Raw genomic sequence first — 25,763 nt, 5'->3', positions numbered from 1 at the left:
TCGTCACCCTAATGAGTGTGAAGTATCCAATTCCACACTGCCTGTTACATTGTCTGTGCACATCTGAGAGTTCCCAGCCAGCCTCCTTGGGCCACTACAGCTGCGGTTTCCAGCTGTGGGTTGCTGTCACCCAGCCACGGTGGGCATCTTCATCCAGAGGCCTCTCAGGTGCCTATGGCCAATTCCAAGCATCAGATACCAAGGGTGGGGGCTTAAGGCCCCTGGCACGTAGTCTCCTAGTTGGTCCTGCTTTGGCAATGGCAGCTAGTTGTGGTCTTTCAAATGGAGCAGGCAGCATGGCAGGTGGAAAGTCCCACCCTCTCACTTCCATCTTCCTTCCATTGCTATTATTATTATTATTATTGTACTGGGATTTGAACTCAGGACCTTATACTTGCTAGGTAAACACTCTCCTACTTGAGCCATACCTCCAGCCCTTCCATTCTTCTGCTTCAATTCAGTATGGGCAAAGGTCTCTCTTGGGAGGTGAACTTGTCTTTGTCTTACTGGATAGGCTTCAGGCTGAGGTGGATGAGGTCATCGGCTCCAAGAGGCACCTGGACTATGAGGACCTGGGGAGACTGCAGTACCTGTCTCAGGTGTGCGCGTAGAAGCTTCTGGACACATGTGGGTGACTCCTGGGCCCTTCAGTAGTTCTCACATTCTGCAGCGCCCATGAACCCTGGGAGGCCACACTGCCTCTGCCGTGGCATCGGAGCTAAGGTGGGAAATAGGTCCTCTAGGAAATGGTGCCTCAGCTGCACTGGTGGGCAAGGCCTGATCTCCCCAAGCCTAGCTTCCACCACAGTGCCCATCTGGCCCGTCCACACTGCCCACGCCCAGGGAGGCCCCCTTCCCCAGGCCCAGGCACACAGCTTGCTTCCGGACCGCAGGTGCTCTGCCATGGGAGGAGCCTGGCTTCGAGTCCCTTTCCTCGGGGCCTCAGTTTCTCACCTGGTCACACGAAGGGTCAGGCGTGAGGCTGAAGTCGATGTCTGGGGGGCTGAGGTCCAGTTCCGGGCAGTGGGGAGCATTTGGCTCCATGAGTGGGAGTGAGGTGGGTGCGGGGGTGTCGCTGGCTCTCATGTGGGACCTCCTGACCTCTCTGGGGTGACCTCCGTAGGTCCTGAAAGAATCGCTGAGGCTGTACCCCCCAGCCTGGGGCACCTTCCGCCTGCTGGAGGAGGAGACCTTGATCGACGGGGTCAGAGTCCCAGGGAACACCCCACTCCTGGTGCGTGGGGCCCTGCTGCTCCCAGGGTGGCCAATTCGGGGCTCACCATGAAGGTCGGGGAGCCATTTCACCCCGCCACCAACTTCGCTGCTCTCTTGTCTGAGTCTCACTGTGACCCTGTGAGGTCTTTTCCCCTTTACACTGTCTGACCTAAGATGGCGTGGATAATTCTAGCAGGGAGCCTCACATACAGTTAAGGACACCAAGGTTCAGAGAGGGTCTGCCACAGTCCTGGGGTCACACACAGCTGGAGAGAGGAAGATAGATGCACCTGGATTCAGATCTGACCCAGATTTGTCTTAGTGTCCTTCCCCCCCCCCCCCCAGCATTCTGCCACTGTCCTCTTTCCCACCACATCTGTACACAGATCCATCCACGTGTTTGTTTGCTCATCCATCCAGCATTCCTTCGTGTAGAATGGCCTCCCTGAACCCCCCTGCCCCAGCTGTGAACATCTGTGTTGTCTTGTTACAGTCTGCAAATGTTTTTTCTGGGGCAAACACCCTATGGGGGGTTGCTGGATGTGGACTTGCTCAAGTTCATCAGCTGATCCCAATGGTTCTCCCAAGTGCTTGTGCCAACTTGGATGCCCACGAGTGGCAAAGAGAGCTGCTGGGCATCCTCTCCAACCACATATGTGGGGAAACAGTATTTCCTGGTGGTCTCCATTTGTACTGTCTTGATACCCAGTGCGGGGGACAACCTCATACTTCACTTCCTCTTCTGACACTTGTGACACTTGCTTAGTCTCTCCTTTTGGGTTAACTCTTAAAAAAAATCAGGTAGCAATCCTTTGATTGATAAGTGTATCGTAAAGGTCCTCTCCACATTTGTGGCTTGTCTTCAGTAATGTGTTCTTTTAAAAAAAATTTTAGTGAGTTGTGTGTGTGTGTGATTTTGTTTGTTTATGTGTTGGTACTGGGCTTGAATTCAGGACCTCACATTCTTGCTTAGCTTTTTGGCTCAGTGCTGACACTCTACCACTTGAGCCACAACTCTACTTCCAGGTTTTTGCTCATTAATTGGAGATAGGAGTCTTTTATTTGTCTGGCTTCAAACCTCAATCTTGAGATCTCAGCTTTCTGAGCAGCAGGATTATAGGAGTGAGCCACAGGCATCAGGCAAGTTTTGTTTTGTTTTTTAAATTTTGTTTAAGAAATCCTTCCAGGCAGGACATAGTGATGGTGCATACCTGTAATCCAGTCACTTAGGGTGCTAGAAAGAAGGATCCTGAGTTCAAGGCCAGCCTAAGTACCTAGCCAGTTTCAGGCCAGCCTGCACTTACATAGTGAGACCCTGTCACAAAACAAATCAACAATTAGCCAAAAGAAATCCTTTCCTCTCCTGAACTTGAGCTCAGAAGGAACTCAGCATTTACAGTTTTCCATTTTCTCTTGGAAGTTTGGCTGTTTAGCTAATGATAGTGTAATACTGTAATGCTAGCTACTCAGGAGGCTGACATCTGAGGATATCAGTTCAAAGCCAGACCTGGCAGGAAAGTCCATGAGACTCTTATCTTCAATAAACTTCTCCCATGACCTCCCCCGCTCAAAAAAAAAAAAGCCTAAAGTTGAGCTATGGCTCCAGTGGTAGGGCCTTGAGCAAAAAGAATCTCAGGGACTGCACCCAGCCCCAGGACTGGCACACACACACAACACACACACACACACACACACACAAAGAAAAAGAAAAAGAAAAAGAGGAAGTGGCTCTGTGACTCAAGTGGTAGAGCACTAGCCTTGAGCTGAAGAGCTGAGGGACAGTGCCCAGGCCCAGAGTTCAAGCCCCACAACCGACAATAAATAAATAAAAAGAAAAGAAAAGAATAAGAAAGGAAGGAAAGAAGGCAGGCAGGCAGGCTAGAGTTGATTATGTATGTCTGTGAGGTAGAGATCTCCGTTGGCTTAGTCAAGGCTGCCTGAAGGAGGAGACAGAGCTGAAGACCAAGTGAGTGTCTTCAACAACAGAATTGAATTTCCTCAGTCCTGAAGGCTGGGAGTCCAAGATCAAGGTGTAGGCAGCTTGGTTCTCCGTGGCTTGTGACTGCATCTTCACCCCATCTGCTCCCAGTCCTCCTGTGGATGTCCTGTGTGTGTCTGTGTCCTGGTCTCTCCTTCTGATCAGGAGGACACCAGCCACCTGGGGTTAGGGCTACTTTAATGACCTGAGCTTCATTTTGCTTGCTTCTTTAAAGACCTGCTTCAGACACAGTGACTTTGTGAGATTGGGAATTCAACACCTGAGTGTGGGACTTGACTCAGCAGTGACAGGATCCATTTTTATGTTCGCATGTGGCAGGCAATGTGTATCCAGCCCCAAATGCTGAGCACCTCAGCTTCCCCGGGCTCTGCGGGGCCTCCTCCAGCCTCGTCCTCACGTCAAAGTGACGTCCTTGGTGCCGATCATTTCTTACGTACTCCTGTCCTAGTGCAAACCTGCCCTTCCATCAGGCAGGGCAAGGCCTTGGCTGGCTCTTTTTTTTTTTCCCCTTGGCTGGCTCTTTGCCCAGCCAAGGCTCCCTGTCTTCTTCCCCAGAGCTCCAGGTTCCTGTGAGCCTGGGGATGAGAGTCCCCCAGTCTGTTGAGAAGAATCAGTTAAGATGATGGATGTATGTCCTGGGTCTGACAGGTATTGTTGGCACATAGCAGGTGCACTTGACCACAGCTACCACTCCTACGACTCCTGCTCACGTCTCCCAGCTCTGCTCTAGGCCTCCACGCCTGCTGCCCTGGACTCAGCCCCGAGAAGCTGGGGTGGGGCGGGCCCTGGAGATTCTTTGTCCAAGGGCACCCCAGGATGGGTGCACGTTCCTGTTCCAGGGCCAGACATGAGCCCCTCTCAGGAGGCATACAGATGCCATGGTCAGCCTGCAGCCCCCAGCTCCAGCACTGGCGGCTGAAGCCAGCCTTGAGCTGAGTAGCAGCGGCTGCAGGAGGGAAAAGCCAGGGGAGGAAGCCAGACTCTTAGCACCAGATCTAAGTTGGATTCTGTTTGGCCACTTGCTTGCTGAGCGATTCAGACAAGTCATGGAGCCTCCCTCTGAGGCTGTTTCCCCATCTGTAAGACAGGGATGATTGTAACTCCCCACCGGGCTGTGACACAGTCCTAGGATGATGGTCTTGGTCCTATTTCCCAGGGGGCTGGTGGAATGCCACACCACCCTCTAGAGGGTAGGGCTACTCTGCTCAGAGCCGTCCCATGGGTGGCTGTAGTGGGTGGGGTGGTACAAAGGGTGCCAGAAACACCAGCTCCTTTGCCTGGCAGTTCAGCACCTATGTCATGGGGCGAATGGAAACCTATTTTGAGGACCCGCTGACATTTAACCCGGATCGCTTTGGCCCTGGAGCACCCAAGTAAGTGCCTCCCCCCACCCAAACCTCATGCGTGGGCCCCGTGGGAGGAGGCCTCACAGGGGCTCAGCTCGGGGTTGTGGCATCCGTGGAGCCCTCAGAGCTTCGGGATGCTGGGGAGGTGGTTGGAGGAAACACAGCTGCCGGCACTTGACCCCAGTCAATCTGCTACTGGGACGCCGCGGGACCTGGGCCGGCACCTTCGGCTCCTGTGGTTCCCGTCTGAGATGTGGGAATGGCTGGTCTGGGTGTAGTGTGGGGACAGTGCCTCACTGTACCCCAGCAATTATGGGGAGAGTCAGGCTCCAGAGACCACACACAAGTTCAGACCCAGAAGGGGGCTTCAGTGATGGATGACTGTGGGGAGCTGGGGGGCACAAAGCAGGCAGACAGGCACCGTGCAGGCCCCAAAGGGAGACCCTGAGCTTCACAGAGCCTGCCGAGGGTCGCTCCGTGGTCCGGCACGTGGGACAGGCGTGTGGCCTCTTGGCGCCTACTGACCCTGCTGGGGCCTCTCTTCCTGCAGGCCTCGCTTCACCTACTTCCCTTTCTCCCTGGGCCACCGCTCCTGCATCGGACAGCAGTTTGCTCAGGTAGGAGGTACATGGCTGGAAGCCTGGCCAAGGGTGACTGCAGGGTGGGAACTGCTCGGTCCTGCGCTGGACCCCTGGGCTGGGGGCTGGAGTGGGGATGAGGCTGGGCTGGACAGCAGCAGCTCAACTAGGAGGCCAGCCAGGCTTTGCTGCTGCTCTACACCTCCCTCCCGCCCGCCCTCCTTCCTTCTCCATTGCCCCCTCCCGCCTGCCTTCTTCCCTCCTTTTTTTCCTTCCTTCCTCCCCCTTTTCCCTTCCTTCCTTCCTCCCTCCCTCCCCTTCATCCTTTTCTCCCTCCCTCTCTCCCTTCCTCCCTTGTTTCTCTTTTCTTACCTCCCTCCCTCCATTCCTCCCTCTCTCCCTCCTTTTCTCTCTCCCTCCTTTTCTCTCTCCCTCTCTCCCTCCCTCTCTCCCTTCCTTGTTTCTCCTTTCTTCCCTTTCTCCCTTCTTCCCTTCCTCCCTCCCTCCCTCCATCCATCCCTCCCTTCCTTTCTTCTTCCCTCCCACCTTCCTCTCTCCCTTCCTTCTTCCTCCCTCTCTTCCTCCCTCCCTCCCTTCCTTCCTTTCTTCCTTCCTTCCCTCCCTCCTTCCCTTCCTCCCTCCTCTCTCCCTTCCTTCCTTGTTTCTCCTTTCTTCCCTCTCTCCCTCCCTCCCTCCCTCCCACTTGTCAGATGGAGGTGAAGGTAGTCATGGCCAAGCTGCTGCAGAGGCTGGAATTCCGGCTGGTGCCCGGGCAGCGCTACGGGCTGCAGGAGCAGGCCACACTCAAGCCGCTGGACCCCGTGCTGTGCACGCTCCGGCCCCGGGGCTGGCAGCCTGCCCCCCCACCCCCTCCCTGCTGAGGCCCCGGCAGGATGGGACTCGTCAGGCCAGGGCCGTGCCCACCCTCTGCTGCTACCCACGGCCAACCCCCTTGTGCCCCCCATTCCTCCAGCCACCCTCCACCCCGGCTCCTGGTGGGCCCTGCGCCCACGCCTGCTTTGCGCCCTCCGTGCTCCCTGCCACCTGCTGGCTCCGGGGCCTTCCTGTCAGGCCCCGCTTGACTCCCAGCTGCCACCGGTCTCTCCTCCTCTGCTCCTCTCTGCACTGGCCACACCCTAAAGTCTCGCTCACTCCCTGAAGACCCCTTCACACCACTTCCTGCAGGAAGCCCCCCCTGCACCCCTCACCCCCGGCCGGGCCAGGGGCCCTTTCTCTGTATCCCCCCATCACCTGTGCTACCTCTAACACCATACTGACCACACTGTATCGTGAGTGTCTGCTGACGTGACCAGCCACCCTGCCGGGCCGAGGGCGCTTCAGAGCAGGGGCTACGTGTGCTTCCCCTCTGAGCCCCCTGGGGCCTCCCAGGGCCTGGCACAGAGTCGATGCCCAATAAATGTGTGTTGACTGCATGAATGAACGGCCCGCCTGGGCCCACGTTCTCGCCTCAGTTTGCTGCTCTCAGAAAGGGGGGGAGAGGGGCCCTGTCAGGGTGCTGTCGCTCAGGGCAGGTGCTGCTGGAGAAGCTGCCAGGATTCCTTCCCATGCTCCTAGAGAGACCCAGAAGACACCACCTTGGGAGAAGCCTTCCTCAGCTTGGTGGAAGCTGGTTTCCTGGCTGCAAGGAAATTCTGCCCCTGGGGGCTGTGTGGCACTGGGATGGTGAGGGAGGGCTGTGTAGCTTCCAGCACTTGATGTAGGACTCCAGGCATGAGTGGAAGAGCCTCCCCTCCTGCTCAGCACACACGGCTGGCCATGTCCGCTGGGCCCATCCAGAGCGGAGGGCCTGCCTGAGCCTCCTCCCGCGGGACCGTGTGCAGACGCCACATCCTGCCTTCACCCTGCCTGGCATCTGTGCCCAGGAAGCGCCTCCGCCACACCAGGGAGGGCACAGATTTGTACCAACCCGTGGTGTCTATTGCCTCATTTGCTCCAGTCTTCAAGGTATCTTCCCATGGAGCAGATGAGGAACCGAGGCCCCAGGGGAGAAAATAACATGCTTGGTACAGGTGGGGAGTGGACTAGGACTGGGGGGGCATGTGTCTGGGTTCCCGGTCTGCCCCCCTCTCCAGCTTTCTGTGGGGAGGGGGTGGGGACCAGAGACTATTTCTTTCTATCCTTCCCCAGGTGTGCACCAGCTACAGTCACCAATCCAATTGGAGCGACCTTTAGGGCCCAAGCAAGGGGATGAAACTCAACCAGCCCACCTGGGGTCAAATCCTGTCCCCACTCCTCACTAACCATGGGACTTGGGTCTCAGTTACCCCTTGGGTGTCAGTTTCTGTAGGAAGGACAAACAACAGCACTCACTCGTCAGGGCGGGCGATTGGCTCGGAGCCTGCCTCTCAACACCCAGCGTCTTTATAGCTTGTTGCATCTTTGTTGCGCCTCCTGCACAGGGAAGGGCGGGCCCCACGGCCTGCAATTCCCAGAGGTGCCGCACGGGGCCGCCCTGGCGCACGCTCGCGGCTGCCAGTCCGGGCGCTGGGAGGCGCCTCCCGCACCTGCGAGGGTCCGGGAGCTGGGAAGCCGGCGCGGGGCGGGAGGGTGTGGGAGTGGGGGAGGCAGGCTAGCCTCCTGCAGGCCAGAACCCCGGCCCAGTGCATCTCCGGCACCCACTGGCCACAGATGGCCACAGATGGCGCCACCGAGGTCCGACTCACCTGGGGGTGGGGGGCCGGGAGGGATCAGGGAGCCGGACCAGGCCCCATCGCAGCGTCCGGAGGGGGCCTAGGCCGGGCCGGGGGACGCATAGCAGGCCCTGGAGCCTGGAGAGGGCCCAGCCGGGCTTCACCCGCCTCACCAAGTGGGGATGGCTTTGGCTAGATTCACACAGTGGTAGAGAGGGATAGGTGCAGGCTCTTTCCTGCTGCCAGGGAATGCCCGCCCTGCTCACCACTCCCTCCCCTGGGCTATGGTGGCCCTTTCCAAACCGGTCCCTCCCTGGTAAAGCTGGATTCAAGGATGTGGGGAGGGCGCAAGGCTCTAGATCTCCACTCTCAGTCAGCAGGAAGCTTCCAGAAGGCTCGGGGGAGGATGGAGTGCCCCCCCCCCCCCCCCCCAGTGCTTCCAGCTCCAGGGCCTCTCTGCCTAGGGGGCTTTCCCAGGTGGCTAATAGCCCAGGCTGGTCGCAGGTGATCTTCAGACAGACCCCAGCTGCCCCCAGCTGGTGAGAATGTTGGCCTAGCTGTGGCCACGTGGAAGGTAGGCTTCCGGGCACAGGGACTGGAGGCCCTGCTGATCTTCAGCAAGCCAAGGTGGGTGGACGGTGAGTCATGCCCCATGTTCCAGCAAATGTCTCTCCCTTTCCCCAAGTCCTGGGTGGGGCTAGACAGGAAACTCCGTCCCTAGACCATCCCAGGAGCCCTTTCCACTGATCCAAAGACAGGCCGATCATGGCCTCCTGGGTGAGGGACCCTTAAACCCATATCTGCCTAGACCTCGCTGGCTGCAGACAGCTCAGGTGTCTGTGTCTGGATGTCCAAAGATAACCCCTGCTGATGGCCAGCCAGACAGGGTGCTTACTGTGAAGGAAGCTTTAAAAACACTCCCCATAGAGCCAGGCGCCAGTGGCTCACACCTGTCATCCTAGCTACTCAGGAGGCTGAGATCTGAGGATCGAGGTTCAAAGCCAGCTGGGGCAGGAAAGTTTGTGAGACTCTTATCTCCAATAAACCGCTAGAAAACCGGAAGTGGTGCTGTGGCTCAAGCGGTAGAGCACTGGCCTTGAGCTGAAGAGCACAAGGACAGCGCCCAGGCCCAGAGTTCAAGCCCCACGACTGACCAAAAAAAAAACCCCACTCCCCATAGTTCTCACATTAGGAAGCCGTAGTGGCTCTCCTGGCACCCCTCCTACCCCACCTCAGTCCTGGCTGGTAGGCTGGACCCCAGCAGCCAGGCAGGGTGGCAAGGGTACCAATGCAGTAGGGGCCTGTCCTGGATGGAGCCAGAGAGGGGAGCAGAGAGGTGCTGAATCAGGAACGCCGTGGCTTTGCAGAGAGTTGGTGGGTTCCAGGGTTTGTTCCAGATGGGAAAGGAGGGGCGGTCCCATCTCCCATCTCCCCTCCTCAGACACAGCCTTTCTGCTGGCTTGTCACTGGTGGACAGCAGGGAAAGACAGCGACTCTGCAGGGCTCCCAGATCCCTAGCCTGGGAGAAAGGCGTGGATCCAGGCCGGGTGGCCCCGGGGCTGAATGGGAGACTCTGGGAGAGCTAGCACTCTCCAGTGTCGAGCACCCCTGGGCCGTGGGCTGTCCTGGGCCCAGCTTCCCTGTAACTTGGGGTCCTGAACTAGTCCAAAGGGGTCCTGCCTGGTCACAGCCAGAGGACAGAGGGGAGGTGTCACTACCCTGCCGTGGAACCCACACCCCTGAGTTACGCTGGGAGGCTTTCTCAGCACCAGCCTCCGGCCTCCTGCTCCAAGTAGACAAGGCACGAAGGGCCTGCCCAGAGGAGCACCCTCCTGCCCATTGCAGCTGCACGGGCTTCTTTTCTAGCTAGGAATCCGCAGGCCAGGAAGGCAGCCTAAGCCCACCCAAGTGGCAATCAGTTTAGGGCTTGTGGGCTGAGTGAGAGCAGCGTATGGAAGAAAGGGGGAGATGTCTACATGCAAGCTCCGAGTGTGAGCTTCCCGTGGGTATGAACACCAGGTGCACACGTGTGTATCTGCCTGTGTCTCTAAATGTTCCTTGTAGTCTCCACAATCCTATGGTCTCCTGGACGCTGTCTCTTTGCATATGAGATGTGTGTCCTCTGTGTGTGTGTGTGTGTGTGTGATTCTGTGTGCCTGGGTGGTCTGATCTGCCCTCAGCTGGAAGAAGTATCTGTTCTAAGCAGAGGCAGTATCAGAGGAGGAAGGAACCACCCTGGGCCAGGCTCTGCCGAGTACATTCTGCATTCCACCCACTGTCCACACCCAGCAAGGTCAGTCCCAGGCCACAAGCCCAGGAGGTGGTGTTCCACACAGCGTGGAACATGCATCATCCTTCACATCATGGCAACCAAGTTCTAAGAGAAGGCTCAATGCTCTCCAGCCGTCCTGCCTCTATTTGTGGGGGAATGCAAGGCCCAGTTTCCAGCAGGCAGCAGAAGATACTGGACTCCTAAGGCCCACAAGGACAGGTGAATGTGTAGAAAGTGGGTGGTAATGGCTGCATACAGTGGTACACATCTATAATCCCAACTACTCAGGAGGATCTCTGATGGAGGATCTCTGTTTGAAGTCAGCCTAGTTAGAAAAAAATCAGAAAAGCCAGGCGCTAGTGGCTCATACCTGTAATCCTAGCTACTCGGGAGGCTGAGATCTGAGGCTCATGGTTTGAAGCTAGCCTGGGCAGACAAGTCCCCATGAGACTTTTATCTCCAATTAGCCTTTCAAAAACTGAAAGGGATGGGCTGGGAAGGTGGCTCAGTGGTAGAGTGCTTGCCTTGCATGCATGAGGCCCTGAGTTCAATTCCTCAGCACCATACAAACAGAAAAAGCCAGAAGTGGCATTCTGGTTCAAGTGGTAGAGTGCTAGCCTTGAGCAAAAAGAGCTCAGGGGCAGTGCCTAGGCCCTGAGTTCAAGCCCCACAACCGGAAAAAAAAAAAAAAAGCAACAAGACCCCCAATCTCAACCAACAAACTGGGCAAGGTGCCTGTATTCCATTTACAGAGGAGGTAATAGATAGGAAGGCTGCAGTCTGGAGCCAGCGTGGGAAAAATGTGTGAGAGACTATTCAAGCCAAGTCCAGTGGTTCCTGCCTGTAAGTCTGGCTGTTCAGGAGACTGAGATCATGAGGATTGTGGTTGGAGGCCAGTCCAAGCAGAAAAGTTCCTAAGACTCGATCTCCAAAAAGGGCTGAAGATGTAGTTCAAATGGTAGAGCACCACCCAAACCAGCTTGGGGTCCTGAGTTAAAGCTCCAGAGCTAAAGAGATGATGGAGGGGAGGGGGCAGGAAAGAAAGAAGGAAGAAGAAAAGGGGGAAGAGAAGAAGGGAGGAAGGGAGATGCCAGCAGGGGCAGGGTAGATGGAAGTAAAGTCTCCTCTCTGATTCCACCTTGCTCAGATGCCAGGCTTGGGGTTGTGTCCTCCATCATCCTGTGCCTCTTCTGGAGACCCCCATCCCCCGTTACTGTACTAATCTCCCTCTACCCCTGGGGCACCCACTGCTTTTCCCCATCCCCGGGCCCTGTCTTCCTGGCTGCCCCGGCCCGTTCTTAACCTCCCAGAGCTCCTCCCTGACCTCCTGCCTGTCCTTCCTGACCCAGGCTCCTACTCCAGCGACCTGTGGGCCCTGAGAGGCTGCACCAGGCCCCAGTCTAGCCAGGGAGCGGCCTTTATGTTGTTCCGCCCTCCAGGTATTTGCTGCAATTGCTCAGGCTGGTGGGCACACCGCTGGTCAGCCGGGGCCGAGCTGCTCTGTGAGCTGGCAGCAGCCCGAGGGCACAGTTTGTGGATGTGATACAGGCACACTTGCCCTGCGCGTAAGGCTCATTCGTGTAGACACTCATGCAGGAACACAAACACATACCATGCATCTCTCACACCACATGCCCTTGCGCTAACATGCACATCTTTGCACGCCTGCAGTGAGCTCACTCGCCGCAGCAAATGGCCTCAGGGCCAGGGAAATCCAGTTGTTTTTCTTTTTCTTCCAACACATGTTCCCATAATAAAGAGAACAGGAAGGGACTTGGGGCCAGAGACAGGAAGTGGCCTGCACACAGGAACCAGCGCTGGGCGGTCCCTTGCAGTGGGACACAGGGGCAGACAAACAGCTGCAGGGTGGAAGTCTCTGAGCTACCTGGGCCTGCTGTTCATTTTCTTTTTTGCCAGTCCTGGGCCTTGAACTCAGGCCCTGGGCACTGTCCCTGAGCCTCTCTGTGCTCAAGGCTAATGCTCTACCACTTGAGCCACAGTGCCACTTCTGGCTTTCTTTGTGTATGTGGTACTGAGGAATCAAACCTAAGGTTTCATGCATGCTAGGCAAGCTCTCTACCACTAAACCACCTTCCCAGCCCTGCTGTTCATTGTCATGGCGTACTCTTCCAGGTGGGGGCCGGGCCTGTCCCAGTCACCTGGGGGCCTCGGTGGTACTGGCATTGGACAGCATCCATCTGCCTCCAAGCTCCTCCCAGCCCTGGTTCTGCAGCCCCACTGCCACGCACTGGGGCACGTAGCACCCTAGGCCTAGCGGAGAACCAAGTACACAGCAGGTGCTCCTCAGTGCTCCACAGATGTGGACACAGAGGCCCCACATCCACACAGCAAGGCAGGGTGGAGGAGACATATCCGACCCAGCCTGTGCCCTGCTGTTCTGTCTGAGGCCTGAAGCTGGCTGTGGCTTCAGGGGAGACTGACTGCCTCTTTCCTGGACCCCCCCCCCCACCTTCCTGGCCTTCCTCTCCAGGGACACAGCTGCCACCCACTGTGACCGTCGGTCACAGTGGACATGGACATGGCCACTGTCTATCCTGTCACGGATGAGGATGCGGCTTCTCTCCTTGGAACCATCTGTAATTCTCCCCCCACAACCACTCTGCCTCACATCAGGGTAGTGGAGGTGGAGGTGGAGGCCTTCGGGCTCTGAAGAGGGTCCCAGGTGAATCTGTTGGGGTTTTGTTTGTGTTTTGGTGCCAGTCCTGGGGTTAGAACTCAGGGATTGAGCACTGTCCCTGAGCTTCCTTTGCTCAAGGCTAGATCTCTACCACTTCAGCCATAGCTCCATTCCAGCTTTTTGTTGTTGTTGTTTACTGGAGATCAGAGTCCCATGGACTTTCCTGCCTGGGGTTGGCTTCAAACCTCAATCCTCAGATCTCAGCCTTGTGAGTAGCTAAGATTACAGGTGTGAGCCACCAGTGATCTGGGTTTATTTATTTTCTTTAAAATCAGCCTCTCAGTTGGGTGGGGCCCTGGATGGCTGACTCTCCTGATGTTACTGTGATAGGGGCGTCCCGGGGTTGCATGCAGGGTGGTCAGAGCTAAAGACAGGTACGTCTCAGACAAAGTGGACACTGGTTACCCCAGACGGCCCTCAAAGCCATTGGTTCAAATCCCCCCCTGATGCTTTCCCTGCATGACGCAGCAGGCTGTCCAGCCCTGCAAATGCTCTCAGCATGGTGGTGAGCGCAGTGCTTACCAGAGAATAAGAGGACATGGTGAAGAACCAGCTGTGGCCACAGTGAGCTCAGAGTTGGCAGGGACAGTACAAGTACAGCTCAGAGGCCCAACCCAGTCAGACAGAGCTTCGTGGGGCAGGGGGAGGAGATGGGAGAGGAAGACAGGGAACTCCCAGCCAAGGGAACAGCATACCTCAGGCTAGGAGCCCTGGAACTATTTCAGGGGGCTGGATTTCCTGATTTCTGACAACCAATGCAGGGGTGAGGGTGAGGTGCAACCCTACAGACCTCTCCCTCCCTCCCTGCTGGAAGGGGCCTTACCCTTCCCCCGACAATGCCCCCTCACTGTTCCGAGTTGGAGTCCCTCCAGGAGGCTGCCCTGACTTAGCCTCCCTTTCTTGGGGACTATGTTCTACCCTGTGGGGGTCCCCCTGTTGCCTGCCTATTGGGGTTTGCCACTTGTTCCCTCACCCTTGCCAGTCCCTTAACAAGGTGACTCAATGCCAGCTCTTCCCCAGAGCTCTCTGGTTAGTGCTCATAGCCAGCCTCCCTTCTCTTTCAGCCTCTTCGGTCTGTGTGTGATATAGAGCACGGATGGATCAAGCCCTGGGGCTACAGTGGAGGTACCCCTGGAACTCTGGCCCTGCGGTGGGGACCCCAGAGATGACAGAGTTGATTGGCTCCTAGCCACGCATGCAGCAAGTAAATACTAATTGTTTGTGGAGGTATGTTCTTTGTTGTTGTTGTTAGTGGTGATGGAGCTTGATCAAACTCAGGGCCTGGCTACTGTCCCTGAACACTTTTAATCTAGGCGAGTGCTCTACCACTTGGAGCCGCAGCACCACTTCAGGTTTTTGTTTTGTTTTGTTTTGTTTCTGGTAATTAATTGGAGCTAAGACTGTTATGGACTTTCCTGCCCAGGCTGGCTTTGAACTGAGATCCTCAGATCTCAGCCTCCTGAGTAGCTACGATTATAGATGAGGCGTGTCCTTTTAAGGGATATTCCCCGAACCCCATTCAAAGGCTTGTGCAGAATCTGATTGCATGTGCCTTGCCTTCCCCTCCCCCTCAGCTCCTCAGGATTTATGAAATTAGCGCCCAGCAGGTGCCCATAAATAAATGTCCAGTGCTTTTGATGAAACACTCTCAGGCAAAGTCCGGCCTTCCTGTGGCCTTGGAGACAGACAGCCCGGCTCCAGGTCCGGGTTCCACCCACCCCGAGTGGCTGGCTTGCCCTGGGTGGGTCACTTAACCTTGTCTGTGACAGGGGCGTGATGCGGGTGGTCTGGAGAGCGGAGCAGGTGACCAGTGCAGGGACACTCCGCACGGAGGGTCGTGTGCAGTGAGCAGTGCCCTCCTCATTCTTCTACCCTCGAAGTCCATGAGCGTCCCTGGCTCAGTGGGTGGGACCTGTCTTCAGCTGGGAGCAATTGGGCATTGCAGCGTGCCCATGGTTGAGGTCCCGGGCACTGACCAAGCACCCAGGGGTGCAGCAGCTTCTCAGACAACATTCCGGGGCTGCCTGGGAGAGGCCTCGACTGGGGGAGGGCAGTGCCTAGATTTATCCACCAATCGCATGGACTCCTGGCACGGGAGCTCTCTTATCTGCCCAGCCCGGCACTCAGGGGTGGCTCCGCTGCCCGGGGCGGGACACTGCCTAGGGGCTGGATACAGCAGTCCTGAGCTCCACCGGGTGGGTGACAGCAACCAGAGATTCTGAGTGTCCTTGCAGGCTGGTGGCCAGTCGGCTGCCCATCTCCCACACCATGTCGGACGGCGAGGGGCCCTCAGCCGGTGAGTGGCAGTGCTATATTTACTCACCCTGGCTCCGGTTGCACAGCCAAGGCCTTCGGTCGCCAAGGGCACGGGGCCCCCACAGACGGCGGGCAGCTGCAAGTCAGGACCCCCATCCTCCTGGCCCTGATACCTGGGGTGGGGGGGGCGGAATCTGCAATCCTGGGGGGAAGGAGGAGAGCTGGATTTGCAGAGCTTAGCTTGGCTGCACCCCCTGGATTTCCAGTGGGCTACAACAGGAAGCTGCGCCTGCTACAGACTCTCAGACTGACAGCCACGGGGGAGGGGCAGGGCGGCCCATGGGATGGCTATGACTTAGAAGGGGCTGGACCCCAAGGTGGGTGTGGGTGCCACAGGCAAAGGGTGTGTGTGTGTGTGTGTGTGTGTGTGTGTGTGTGTGTGTGTGTGTGTGTGTGTGTGTGTGTGTGTGTGTGTTGGTGGGGCTGACAGATTCCAGGAGATCCCCTATGAGCTAGAGAGGGACTTCTGGGAGTCCCTGAACCCTGGGCCCTGGCCCCAGGCCAGGCTTCCTGAGAGCCCCACGCTTTGTAGGCTGGGAATGGCCAGGGACACGGATGAGCACAGAGACCATCAGGACACAGCTTTAGGGGATGGTTGCCCAGGATGAGGGACTCTGGAATGAGGCTCTTCAAGCTAATTTCTTCACTGCCTGTTTGGGTGCCCTTGGCGAGTGCTCTAACTTCTCTGAGCGTCGGTGTCTCCAGGAGACAGTGGCTATGGCACTGAGGTAGTAGCGAAAATGCCATGTGACAGTGTAACCAGTGTCTTCCTGGTGGCTCCTTGGTGGCAGCAGCAAGTGGACTTCCAGGGCAGGAGCCCGGAGGGACACCCAGGGACGGGGCATCTCCTCTGCCAGAGCCTCCTTGGTAAACCACAGCTTGCTTCTGGCCCTCAAACCCTGAGTTGGAGATCTCAGAGCGCTGGAGGGGGGGGGGGGGGCGGTGCCAAGCTATCCCAGAAGCCACTGGGTGGGCTGTGAGCAATACACCTGTTGGTGTCTAACCGGCAGCCACAGTGCTGTGTGTGTGCGTGTGTGCGCACATGTGTGTGTGTGTGTGTGTGTGTGTGTGTGTGTCTCTGGTGGGGGTCATGGACAAAAGCAACCTGACCTCACCCTCTTCTGCCAGGCGCCAGTCATGCTGGCTGCTAGAGCCCGGGGAGCCGCTGCCGCCGCCATGGCGCTTTCTGGCTAGTGGTGCCCCACACCTGACACAAACCCGGAATAGCTCTCTCCCTCCACCACCGACGACGTGGCCCTGGTTTTAGCAGCCTGTGAAGCCACCCGCAGGGAGACGAGTATTTCAGGAAGGCCAGGACAGTATTAGCTGTCCAGTGATGGCAGGGTGCTGAGTGTGCATCTGTGTGGGCCTGGAGGGCAAGGGGCGTGGCCTCACTGTCCCTGCTCTGCTGAGGAGAGGAGCACTGGCCCGGGAGGCAGGGCTGCAGGCCACCCTGCTCCTGTCTGTCCAAGGTGGGTCAGAGGCCCCAGGCAAGCTCCAGGCTTGGTCTTCCTGGCTATAAATGAGGGTTTGTTGCTCCTGTGTGGGCCCAAGATGGGGCCTAATCCGTGGGAATAAAAACAGCTCCTGGGCTCAGGGGAGCAGATTCACCAAGAACTCTGTGTCTCAGTTTTCTTATCTGTTAAATGGGAGGCATAATAGGGCCTTAGCTTGTCAAGATGTGGCAAGAATGAAAATAACCCAAAGCCTGCATCATGATGCAAATAATGCCAGGCTGGTTGTTAGGGACACTAGCTGCGGCGACTGTTCAACCAATAAATAAGCTGCGACTGAGAAGGAACCGGAGGGACCAAATTATTTGCTGTATTCTGAACATTCAGAACACTGGTCACCTCTTGGAGTAAGGGACATCAACTCGGCTGTAAAGCGAAGGAAATGGAGGCTCAGAGGGCCAGGCCGCCTGCCCAGGACATCCAGCTGCTGCGTGGTAGAGCAGAAATTCCAAAGCACATGCTCCTGTTCTGTTTTGCACAAATCCAAGGGAGGCCCCTCCTGGTTTTTTCAAGTAGCTGGTTGGCTTTCTTAGAGCCTTTTTTGGCTTGTCAGTAGCAATATCTCTTTTTATTTCAGAGTCAACTAGCTAGCTCAACACAGCCTCCAATCATTTGGAGCCTGTAAAAAAAAAAAAATGTGGTACCTTGTTAGGGCATCAGGAAAATTCCGCAGAGCAAGAGCACAGCAGGCGGCAGCAGGCTCCAGGATTTATGGCTCTGGGTCTGGGCCGGTAAGCCCAGAGGCTAAGGTTACGAGAGTCAGCATCATATTTATAGCAGGAACTGCCAGCCCATGCGCCCAGCCAGCCAAGGCAGAGCCTTTACAGTTGCAGCCATTCCAGGCCTGACTCTGCCTCCTAGGTGTGGGGCAGCCTCGGAAGCGTCACCTTCCCTGACTGAGCCACAGCTCTAGGTTGGGCTTGTGCCATGTCCTTCACTGGCTATAATGAAGACAGGCTCTGCAAGCGCTTAGTGTCTGCCCAAGACGGGCTGACTTCACACAGCCTGGGTCTGTTGCCTATCTCTTCCTGACTTTGACCTTGTGATGGACCCTCCTCTTCATCAGGCTGTTCCTTCCTCAATGCTTAGAAAAGTGTCCAGCAGAGCAACCATACAGCTGTGCACACTGAGGAAGGCCATTGTGTTCTCAGAGAGCCATGAACATAGGTTGATCTGGACCAGGGTTCAAATCCCTGCTCTGCTGTGCTTGGGGCCTCGTGCAAGACTTAACCTCTGTGAGCTTCCATCACTGGAAGGCGTTCACCTCGCTACAGGGCTTAGTAAGAACGGACCTTCACCTGAGTAGAACCAGACTAGGAGAGCGATCTCCTCCTGCGTAACCTCTGCCCCTTCCTCTACCCTTGGGGGTCCTCTAGCTTCATCACCTCCCTCAACACCCCCTGGCCAAGATTCAGCCAGGAGCTTCCTGAATGTTCGACAAAGGTCCCAGGGTATTTGGCTCTGTGCTTGGTCCCAAAGACATTATGGAGTAGAGGAGGGTATCCATAGTGCACTCAGGTCCTCCGGGCACCTGAGAGCCTCAGCCCTTTACCCCTGACCCCTCACCAGGACCAGTGCAGCCCCCATTCCCTTGTTTGTCCTGGTCACCCCAAGCTCTGACCTTAGTTTCTCACAGCAGGCCACTTCCAGCTGTCAGGCCAGACTGCAAGGAAGCTGTGTGGAGCTCCGAGAAGGGGCTGGGTGATTGTTCCTTCCTTGGATTCCAAGGCAGAAAAATACTGGGAAAGGACATGAAGGGGTCTAGGAGAGGTCCTGGGATGTGGAGGAGGCCTCCGAGGTGACCCATGTCCCCATCTCAGAGGGTCTGAGCTGAGCTCTGTGCCCTGCGATTCTCTGGTACCTGACCATGAGGGTGTTGGCAGGACATGTCAGCCCTGCCCTACAACAGTAAGAGGAAGTATGTATTCATGTAATGTTGGTGTCAAGACAGATAGTAGCCTGGGTTTATTCTTTGTGGTTTCTGATTGGCTGGCTGCCATCTCTCCTCAGGGCCTGGCAAGGATCTCTGGAGAAGCCGAAGGCAGACGCTGCCTGGGTTCATCCATTTCCTGCTGTTGTGGCACAGTACAAGAGATCGTTATGAGGAAGTGTTGGGAGTGGGGGAGGTAGCTCATTGGTAGAATGTATGCCAAGCATAAACATGTGCAAGGCCCTGGGTTTGAGTCCCAGTACTTCAGTAAAGATTGTAAGGGGGGAGGATTTATTTGGGTCTGTTTCAGAGATTATAGTCATTTGGGCTGGTTACTTTGGGCCAGGGGTAGCACAGTGTATCATGGCAGGAGCATGTGTGGAAGGAGCTGCTTGCTCCAGGTAATCAGGAAGCGAGAGGGAGATGGTCCTGCTAGGCCCTGAGAGAATATGTCTCCAGGGACTAACTCCTCCCACCAGGCCTCATCTCCCAGTACTGCCACAGACTAGAGACAGACTAACCCTTTAGCATCAACGCAAGAGGAAGATACTGCCCTTCCCGAATGAACAGTAGGAATATCTGTCCCTGTCGAATTTTTTTTCCCGTTAGACCTTTTTTAATTTTTTTAAATTTAAATTATGTAACTCATTTTGATTATGAAACTCTCAGGGCACCTTGTACAAGCCATGGTCAGCAAGCATTCAGAATGTGAGTTCCAATCTGCAAATTATAATGCAAAGGCAAGATCTTTCAAACTACTCCTCTCACATACAGACCCCAAGTTGCACTTAAAAGCACCAATAATACCCATTCATCCGTTGGTGGACATATAAGTTAATTCTGTTTCTAGGAAATATTCATCAGTGCTTCAGTGAACAAGAACGTTCAGATAGGCTCTTCCACATACGGAATTAATTTCCTTTGGAAGTAGGATTGCTAGATCGTATAGTAGTTCTATTTTTAACTTACTTTGTTTTGGCAGTACTAGGGGTTGAATTCAGGGCCTTGTGTTTACTAGGCACTCTATGACTTGAACCATGCTTCTAGCCTGTTTGTGCTTTTGTTGTTTTGGGGATAAGTCTTTTTTTTTTTTTTTGGGTCCGGTCGTGGGGCCTGAACTCTGGGCCTGGGCGCTGTCCCTCAGCTCTTCAGCTAAAGGCTAGCACTCTACCACTTGAGCCATAGCACCACTTCTGGCTTTTTTTTCTTTTTGCTTATGTGGTGCTGAGGAATCGAACCTAGGGCCTCAGGCAAGCAAGGCAAGCGCTCTACCACTGAGCCATCTTCCCAGCCCCGGGGATAAGTCTTATATGTATGTCTAGTTAAGCCTGGCCTAGACCGTGACCCTTCTATTTATGCTTCCTGAAAAGCTGGGATGACAAGAGCACACAGCATTATATCCAGTTAGAGTTGAGATGGGGTCTTGCAAGCTTTTTGCCTGGCCTGGCCTTGAACTGCTATTCTCCCACCTCTCTTGCCCAAGTAGCTGAGCTCATAGGCATAGGCCACTGGTGCCTGACTATATTTTTTGAGGCAGCTCCCCGCTGATTTCCATAGTGGCTATACTAGTTTCTGTCTCCACCAACAGTGCATAAGGACTCCTCTCCACATGCTGGCCAACATTTCTTTTGTTGGACTAGCCATCCTACCAGGTGTGAGGTGATGTGTCATTGTGGTTGTGATTTGCATTTCCCTGGTGATGACAGGTGTAGAGCACTTCTTATGTTCCTGCTTGACATTTGTATGCCTTCTTTTAAGAAGACATCTGTTCAAGTCTTTTGCTCATTTTTAATTGGATCATTTGGCTCTTTTGAGCTATTTGAGTGTCTTGTATAATTCTGCATATTAGGCTCTTGTTTGATGTTTTCAATTCCCTCTGGAACCCTCTGCAGATTCCAGAATCTCAGGATGGGCAAGTCTTTTATATAAAAGAGTAAAGTATTTGCATATCACCCATACATATCACTCATGTGCTGTAAATCACCTCTAGATTAAAATTATTTATTTATTTATTTGTGTACCATCATGGCTCTAGATTTCATTATTGATTTGTGTACTGTGGCTTGAACCCAGGGCCTAGACACTGTCCCTTAGCTTTTTCTCCAAGACTTGTATACTACTACTTGAGCAACACCTCCATTTCTGGCTTTTTGGTGGTTAATTGAAGATAAGGATCTCATGGACTTTTCTGCCCAGGCTGGCTTCAAACCAGGATCCTCAGAGCTTAGCCTCCTGAGTATCTAGGATTACAGGTATGAGCCACCAGCATCTGGCTTTGTACTAAATTCTTGGAGAGAGAGCATGGGCGCCAAGAGCCCTCGGCCCTTCTTGAAGAGCTAAGGGAAGACACATGCGTGCTAATAACTAGCTGTGTTTAAGCAGTATGCAATGAGCCGAGGTGTCAAAACATCATGCCATATGCAATTAAATCCCAGTATTGTCTGTCATGGAAATTTTTTCATTTCATTTTTTGTTGTTATAAAGATGATATACAGAGGGGTTACAATCATGTAAGTCAGGTAATGAGTACATTTCTCTCTGGACGTCACTCCTTCCCTGGCTGTCTCCCAGTTTTTCCCTCCCAGCCTATCTTACAAGTGGTGTAGCTCATTTTCAACAGAGTGTCTAGTGAGTGCCACTGCTGCATTTTTTCACCCTTTGCCCCTCCATCTCTGTGCGAACAAACAAGGCAAAAAGAAAAGAAAACTAAAACAACAACAAAGAAAGAAAACCTCTTATTTCCATTTCCTGGAGTTCATCTGGATGAATTGTATTTTATACGATCAGAGGTATATAGGCACTGCACCTTTGTGTTCTTCTCTTAAGAGTATCCTCCTTTGGTCTCACTGTGTGTGAATGCCTAGAGTCCTATATAATTTATCATGTCCCAGTGTATTGTAGATCTAGCTTCTGCATACGAGAGGAAACATGCACCATTTGTCTCTCTGAGCTTGGCTACTTCATTAACATGATTTGTCCTAGGTCCATCCATTTCCCTGCAAATGTCATTATTTCATTCTTTCTAATGCACTGTATACAATTCCATTTTGTATAGGTGCCACATTTTTTGGATCCACTCAGCTATTGTAGAGCATCTGTGCTGTTTCTATAACTTGGCTAGTGTGAATAGTGCAGCAATGAACATAGATGTGCAGGTGTCTTTACAGTATCCTGGCTTGTGATGTTCTGGGTAGATGCCTAGGAGTGGTATGGCTGGGTCATAGGGAAGATCTGTGTTTAGGGTTTTGAGGAACCTCCAGACTGCTGTCCAGAGTGGTTGTGCTAGTTTACATTCCCACCAATAGTGTAGTAAGGTTCCTTTTTCACCACATCCCTGCCAATATATGTTGTTGTTCAAATTACAATGTTGGTCAGTCTAACTGGAGTGACATGGAATCTCAGAGTTGCTGTTGGTCTGTCCTATCTAGCCTTTATTATGTTGAAGTATATTCCTTTTATTCCTAGCTTTTCCAGAACTTTTAACATGAGTGGATGTTGGATTTTGACAAAGGCTTTTTCTGCATCTATTTAGATGATCTTATGGTTCTTGTCTTTAGCGCTGTTAATGTGATGTTTATTGATTTACATATGTTAAACCAGTCTCGCATCTCTAGGATAAAACCCACTTGATTATCATGTATGATTTTTGTGATTAGTTGCTTAATTCTGTTGGCTAGGATTTTATTGAAGAGTTTTGCTTCTGAAAGACTGGTCTATAGTTCTCTTTTTTAAAGGTCATTTACACTTTTTAAAAGATATTTGAAAAGAAGAGATCAGGGCAGAGGCAGGTAGAGAGCAAGGCCACGTGAGGACAGAGGGCAAGGCGGCATTTGCCGGCTAAGAGGAGAGAAGGCTGGAGAAACTGACCCCATGAGCAGTTTGATCTCAGGCTTCAAGCCTCTAAAATTGTGACAGCATTCATTTCTGTTGCCAAAAATAAAAAGTGCAAAAATAAATTTCTGAAAGATTTGTTTCCAACCCCAGCCAGGAAATCCTCACTGAGGAAGGTGAGCTGGGGACTGTTGAAAGCTCTTTGTCATTCTGTTTGCCAAGGCCCAAAGAGGGAGGTGTGCTGGTTACGCTGTTGATCCGAGTCTACAGATCTAAAGCTAGGGATGAGTTTAGAAGGGGAGGGGGAATGCAAGGAGAAACTGGATGTGGTGGCTCACACCTGCAATCTTGGCTATTTGGAAGGCAAAGATCAGGAGGATTGCAGTTTGAGGCCAGACTGGGCAAAACATTTTTGAGATTCCATCTCAATCAACACACCTATCATTCCAGCGACACAGGAAGCACAAATAGGAAGTTTGCCATTGAGGCTGGTCTGGACAAAAGCAAGACTATTGAAAAAAAATGAGAGCAAAAAGTGCTAGAGGCATGGCTTAAATAGTACAGTGCCTGCTTAGCAAGTATAAGGCCCTGAGTTCAAACTCAAATACCATCAAGTAATTAATAATAATAACATAAAACTGGGAGTCGAGTGCATTTCATGGCTCTAACAACAGTCTGTATATTGTTTCCGTTCTATCAAAGGAAGCTGTGGCTCAGTTGATAGCAGATTGAACTCAGCTTCGAGCTGTCCTTGAGCTGCTTTTGCTCAAGGCGAGTGCTCTACCACTTGAGCCACAGCTTCACTTCTGGCATTTTTAGTAGTTTATTGGAGAGAAGAGTCTCTCGGACTTTCCTACGTGGGGTAGCTATGAACCATGATCCTCAAATCTCAGCCTCGTGAGTAGCTAGGATTACAGACATGAGCCACCAGCACTTGGATAATTAGGTTTTTGTTTGTTTTTTGTTTTAGTGTATCCATGTATCTGAATTTGAATAAAATTGATAGTCTCACAGGAGTATGGCACCAGCACATGTGGGTTCAGATACAAGAGCAGACTGGGTTAAAAAACCCCACTTGTGGCCTGGAGGAAGTCTGTGAAGCCTTCCTTTGTCAACGAGGGCTGATTGCTCGCGCTGCCCAGAGAGTTGTTCTGCTTTGTGCTGGGGTAGGATGCTCCTGGGATTTGGGGAACCTCATTAAACCTCTTACTCAGATTGTTTGGACAATTCCCTACTAGATCTAAACACATTCTCTAGGAATCCTGCTGTATTTATTCTGGGTGGGAAAACACGTCAAGGGCTGGTACCGTCGCAGGGAACATCTTCCTGCCCCTGCGCTGTCGGTGGCTTGGGGTCTGAGCTGACACTGTAACTCAGCAGGTGCTCACGAGCCATGCGCAGTGTGTCCCAGTCCTGCTGGGTCCTGCTGGCACTGTGGCATGAGCCAGGAGCCGGGGCTTCAGCCGTGTTCCCCCATTGCACGATTTGCCCTCCCATCTTCAGGGATGACAGACGGATGTTACCGAAGGACCAGTGGAAGGCTATAGTATGCACGACATAAGTGGTGGCTCATTTGTCCTTTTTTTTGGTGTGTGTGAGGGGGTGGATAAGCATTGTTGCTCTATTTTACAGATGAGGAAACTGAGGTTTAGAGACACTGAAATCGCCGTGTGATTTCCCAAGCACACAGTACATGGATTCCAGCCTGGGACCTTCTTTGCGAGGCTCTCCTTCCCAAAGTGGGCAGGCAGCCCTCCCTCCTACCTGTGCCAAGTCTGTCACAGCCCTAGGGGGCACTGTGTCTGCCTCCCAAGCCCAGACACCTGAATGGGCACAGAGGAAGAGACAGTAAAGCCACCGTTCCCCAGGGTGTAATGACATGGGATCTGAACTTCACTGTTATGTGAAGAAATCTACACACATACACATGTGCACAGACACACAAGTGCATGCACAAACACCTATACACACATGCATAGCACATGTATACGCATGCACGTGCAAGCACACAATAGTCACGTGTATGCAAATACATGCATACATACACATCAGCACACCTGTACACATATGCGCATAAAACCCCGTACACACACACACACACACACACACACACACACACACACACACTCCTGTTTCTATGGATTTGCCTGTTTTGCGCATCTCACATGAGTGGTGTCAGGTGCAACGTGACCTGTTGTGCAGCCTCTTTCACAGAGGGTGGCATGTTCAAGCTCATGCTCCGCGTTGCCGCCTGTGTCAGTTATTCTGTCTTTTACCTCTGCCTCAGTTTCACTGTGTGGCCATGGCGAGCTCCGAAGCCAGGAGCGTTCTCCAGGGAGACTGGGCGCCCTGGGCTGGTGCAGGTGCTGATGGTCAGGTTGATCGTGTAGCTGTAACCTGAGCCAGGTGAGAGGAGAAGCAGCAGGCAGCAGCCAGTGAAAACCAATCTAGGAATGACCTCACAGCAGCTGTGCAGCAGGCCTGAGAAGCAAGGAGCGCCCCCCCCCCCCATGGCCCTGGGATGTGGAGGGATGTCTACAGTCTTGGAGAAGACAGGTTGTATCCGATGTGGGTCGCCTGTGTGTGTGTGTACTGAGGTGGGCTGGGCGGGGCGGGGGGGGGGGGGAAGAGGGGCAGGCTGGCGGTGGGGACCAGGGGAGGGGCACGGGCCCAAGGAGATAGGCTTGCCCTTGTCATTGCTATTCGGGGCCTGCCACCTGGTGCTGGGTGATCTTTGCAAGTCATCTGATCACTCTGGGCCTCTGACTCCCCATGTGGTGTTCAGGGTGTGACTGGTGATGTGGACAACGTGGTTCCTGTGGCTGAATGAGAAAGTGTACGTGTTACATGTCAGAGTAGGCAATTTGAAATTGAGGCTGCTAGAAACAGAGCTTCTGCGCACACAGCATATGGCAACAGGCTCTAGGAACAGTAAAGGAGGGAGAGAGAGGTGGGTACGCTCCCAGGTGAATTCCAGCTTCCTTGTGTGTGATCTGTGTGGCCTTTTCCACTGCTGTTAAGTGTCAGCCCCCTGGGGACAGGGCCCAGCCTTGCCAGTCTGTCACTGGCTGGTAGATCTTTGTTGAATGACTGATGGACTCAAGCTGTTGCTGCCTCTAATTCTGGGCAGGGCCATGAGGACCCTCTGATTCTGGAGGGAGACATCATGGGTCCCACAGAGCCCAAGATGGGAGGCCAGGCTCTGTCACAGGCTGTGGGTGTCCCCAGGGCCTGCCTGTGTCTGCCTCCTCCTGCATCTCATGCTCTCACAGTTGGTAGCACTGCTCATTTCCTGTTGTGGCTATAACAGCCACACACTGGTGGAAGGGATCACCTCACAGTTCTGAGATCTGAGGTTTGCAGTTAACATCACTGGATCAGAATCAAGGTGTCTTAGGATTGTGCACCCTCAG

General features: G+C 53.8%; 2 protein-coding genes across 2 annotated transcripts in view; both read left to right on the top strand.

The window, feature by feature from the left end:
- Positions 1 to 6,123, top strand: part of LOC122118796 (cholesterol 24-hydroxylase) — a 28,553-nt gene extending 22,430 nt beyond the window's left edge. Inside the window, exons 11-15 of the mRNA XM_042692755.1 lie at positions 515 to 599; positions 1,124 to 1,234; positions 4,499 to 4,587; positions 5,111 to 5,177; positions 5,849 to 6,123. Of these exons, the coding sequence (XP_042548689.1) occupies positions 515 to 599; positions 1,124 to 1,234; positions 4,499 to 4,587; positions 5,111 to 5,177; positions 5,849 to 6,019 (523 nt within the window). The 3' untranslated portion in view covers positions 6,020 to 6,123. The remainder of the gene's footprint in view (positions 1 to 514; positions 600 to 1,123; positions 1,235 to 4,498; positions 4,588 to 5,110; positions 5,178 to 5,848) is intronic.
- An 8,658-nt stretch (positions 6,124 to 14,781) lies between these two features.
- Positions 14,782 to 25,763, top strand: part of Eml1 (EMAP like 1) — a 149,272-nt gene continuing 138,290 nt past the window's right edge. Inside the window, exon 1 of the mRNA XM_042692702.1 lies at positions 14,782 to 15,055. Coding sequence (XP_042548636.1) covers positions 15,028 to 15,055 — 28 coding nt within the window. The 5' untranslated portion in view covers positions 14,782 to 15,027. The remainder of the gene's footprint in view (positions 15,056 to 25,763) is intronic.

Source organism: Dipodomys spectabilis, unplaced genomic scaffold, assembly GCF_019054845.1.
Source record: "Dipodomys spectabilis isolate Male_0828 unplaced genomic scaffold, ASM1905484v1 ptg000157l, whole genome shotgun sequence".
Lineage (NCBI taxonomy): Eukaryota > Metazoa > Chordata > Mammalia > Rodentia > Heteromyidae > Dipodomys > Dipodomys spectabilis.
The sequence above is the reverse complement of the archived record's forward strand: the minus strand, read 5'-3'. Positions and strand labels throughout refer to the sequence as shown.